At 55.7% G+C, this 2,240-nt stretch overlaps 1 protein-coding gene across 2 annotated transcripts; it reads left to right on the top strand.

Annotated features, from left to right (window-relative positions):
• The first annotated feature begins 202 nt into the window (after nucleotides 1–202).
• Nucleotides 203–1,779, top strand: GAST (gastrin). Of its 2 annotated transcripts, XM_066255425.1 has the most exons (4): nucleotides 203–310; nucleotides 488–587; nucleotides 1,279–1,494; nucleotides 1,614–1,779. In XM_066255425.1, exons 3-4 carry the CDS (start codon nucleotides 1,284–1,286, stop codon nucleotides 1,721–1,723), a joined length of 321 nt encoding a protein of 106 aa, XP_066111522.1. In that variant the 5' UTR covers nucleotides 203–310; nucleotides 488–587; nucleotides 1,279–1,283; the 3' UTR covers nucleotides 1,724–1,779. The 2 variants fall into 2 exon arrangements, with proteins under 2 accessions (XP_066111522.1, XP_066111521.1); XM_066255424.1 differs by lacking the exon at nucleotides 488–587 and having other exon boundaries at nucleotides 219–310.
• Nucleotides 1,780–2,240: the final 461 nt, after the last annotated feature.

Genomic DNA, 2,240 nt, shown 5'->3' with positions numbered 1-2,240 from the left:
CCTTGTTCCTGACCCCAAGGAGCCTTTCCCCTGCCTGCCTTCAAGCCCAGCTGAAGTATTGCTCCTACCCTGCTCCTGCCCCTCATCATGAAGGTCAACTCCCCTTCGCTTCCCCCACATCCAGGTGACTGACTCTAAATGGCAGGATGGGGCAGGGGTTCTTCTCGCTGCGGGGAGCCTGGCGTCATGGGGGAGGAGGCCTTGGGAGGGGCCTTGAGGGCTTTATAAGGCAGGGCTGGAGCACCCAGTCCAGCAGAGAACCAAGAGGCACCAGACAGACCTCAGCATCACCCAACCCCCAGTTCTGCAGGTGAGAGCACCCAGGAGGGAGGGAGAGGCTGGAAAGAGGGCTGATGGGACCCCAAACCCTATCAGGATTCCAAGCTCACAGTTCAGGGTTCCCACGCCTGGGACCCTTGCCTTAGCCCAAGGCCCTACTAAGTCTTAGCACTAGGACCCTGGCTTCCCAACCTTTCCCTTTGAGCAGACCTGTTGCTTCACCTAAGGCCTGGCCCTGACCCTCTTCCACCACATTCACCCCAACTCTGGGAGGTGAGAAGGACAGGAGCTAATCTTCCATCTCTCAGGTGAGAAAACTGAGGCCCAGAGGGAGATGTAACCCAAACTATTGGATAAGGCTGGGACTGGAACCCAGGGTTCCTGAACCCCATCTCAAGCTTTTGCCTAGGCCAGAACTGTCCAAAAGATGATGGTATACTCTATATACTGCACGATACGGTATCCAGCAGCTACATGTGCACTACAAATATGGCTAGGGCAAGGGAGGACCTTTTTATCTTAATTAATTTAAATATAAAGAGCCACAGGAGGGGAGTGGCTACCATATTGGACAACAACACATGCGGCTAGTGCTGGGCACAGTGAATATGTGGGAGGTCTCCGAAGAGATCCGGTGAGGTCCATAACACAGCTGAGTGCCTATGTTCCTTTGGTGTTCCTTTTAAAGTTCACCTTCAATTACAAGACTGAAACATGCAGAGAGCTGCTCACAGGGACTCTGGCCTCAAACTGTGCATAACCATTTAGAAACCATTCTGCTAAGTTTTCAATTCCTCTGAGAAAAGCAGTCACTGGAATTAGGGTAGGCAAGGAGGAAAGGGATAAGACTTGGGGACAGGAGGAACTGGCAGCAACAGTCCACAAGCCCCTGCAGAACTGCCGATCTGCTGGCAGGGAGGGGCCTGGAGTCCATCTGGCCCCTGCCTCTGGGTGCCTGGACGGCCCCGCACTTAAGCTCGGCCACTCTCTCCTTTGCAGACAAGATGCAGCGACTGTGTGCGTCTGCGCTGATCTTGGCGCTAGCTCTGGCCACCTTCTCCGAAGCTTCTTGGAAGCCCCGCCCGCAGCTGCAGGATGTACCCTCAGGTCCAGGGACCAAGAGGGGCCTGGAGCCACACTGGCTGGACGAGATGGACCCAGCCTCTCACCACCAAAGGCAGCTGAGGTTCCAGGGCCCCCCACACCTGGTGGCAGGTAGGAGCTGCCGACAGCCGTCCTGCTTGCCTCACGCAGCCAGTTTGGGCCCTGGCCTCAGTCCCAGAGGCTAGTCGTCCTTCCCCTTTCTCACCTCCTCTCCCACCTCTGGCCCTCAGACCTGTCCAAGAAGCAGGGGCCATGGCTGGAGGAAGAAGAAGAAGAAGAAGCGTATGGATGGATGGACTTCGGCCGCCGCAGCGCCGAGGAGGAGGCCCCACTTCCCTAGGACCCAGCTTCGGAGCTCGGTCATCCCCCACCCTCCCACCGCACCCCACCCCCGCCCAGCCCGGCCCCATGAAAAACCAATCAAAATAAACTAGCTTCTATCGGATCACATTGTGTCAAGTGTCCTGGAGCAAGGGAGGGGAGCTGGGGTTGAGGCAGGGAGGAGAGTTGAGCACCCCTCTAGGTCACTCATCCTTCTTGGTGTCCCCAGAGCCTAACACTGAACACGTGTGGGTGGGAGAATGGGGGGAGGGGGTCACAACCAGAGCTCTTTAGAAGATAAACCCAGCCTGACCAGCGATGCACAGTGGGTAAAGTGTTGACCTGGAACACTGAGGTCACCGGTTCAAAACCCCGGGCTTGCCTGGTTCAAAACCGCTAGACACATATGGGAGTTGATGCTTCCTGCTCCTCTCTCCTTTTCTCTTTCTCCTCTCTCTAAAATAAATAAAGAAAAATCTAAAAAAAAAAAAGATAAACCCAGTCGTGCCACTCCGACCCTCCAGCGCTTCCCTTTG

This window comes from Saccopteryx bilineata, chromosome 2 (genome assembly GCF_036850765.1).
Source record: "Saccopteryx bilineata isolate mSacBil1 chromosome 2, mSacBil1_pri_phased_curated, whole genome shotgun sequence".
NCBI lineage: Eukaryota > Metazoa > Chordata > Mammalia > Chiroptera > Emballonuridae > Saccopteryx > Saccopteryx bilineata.
Note: the sequence above shows the minus strand (reverse complement) of the source record. Positions and strands in the feature narration are given on the sequence as shown.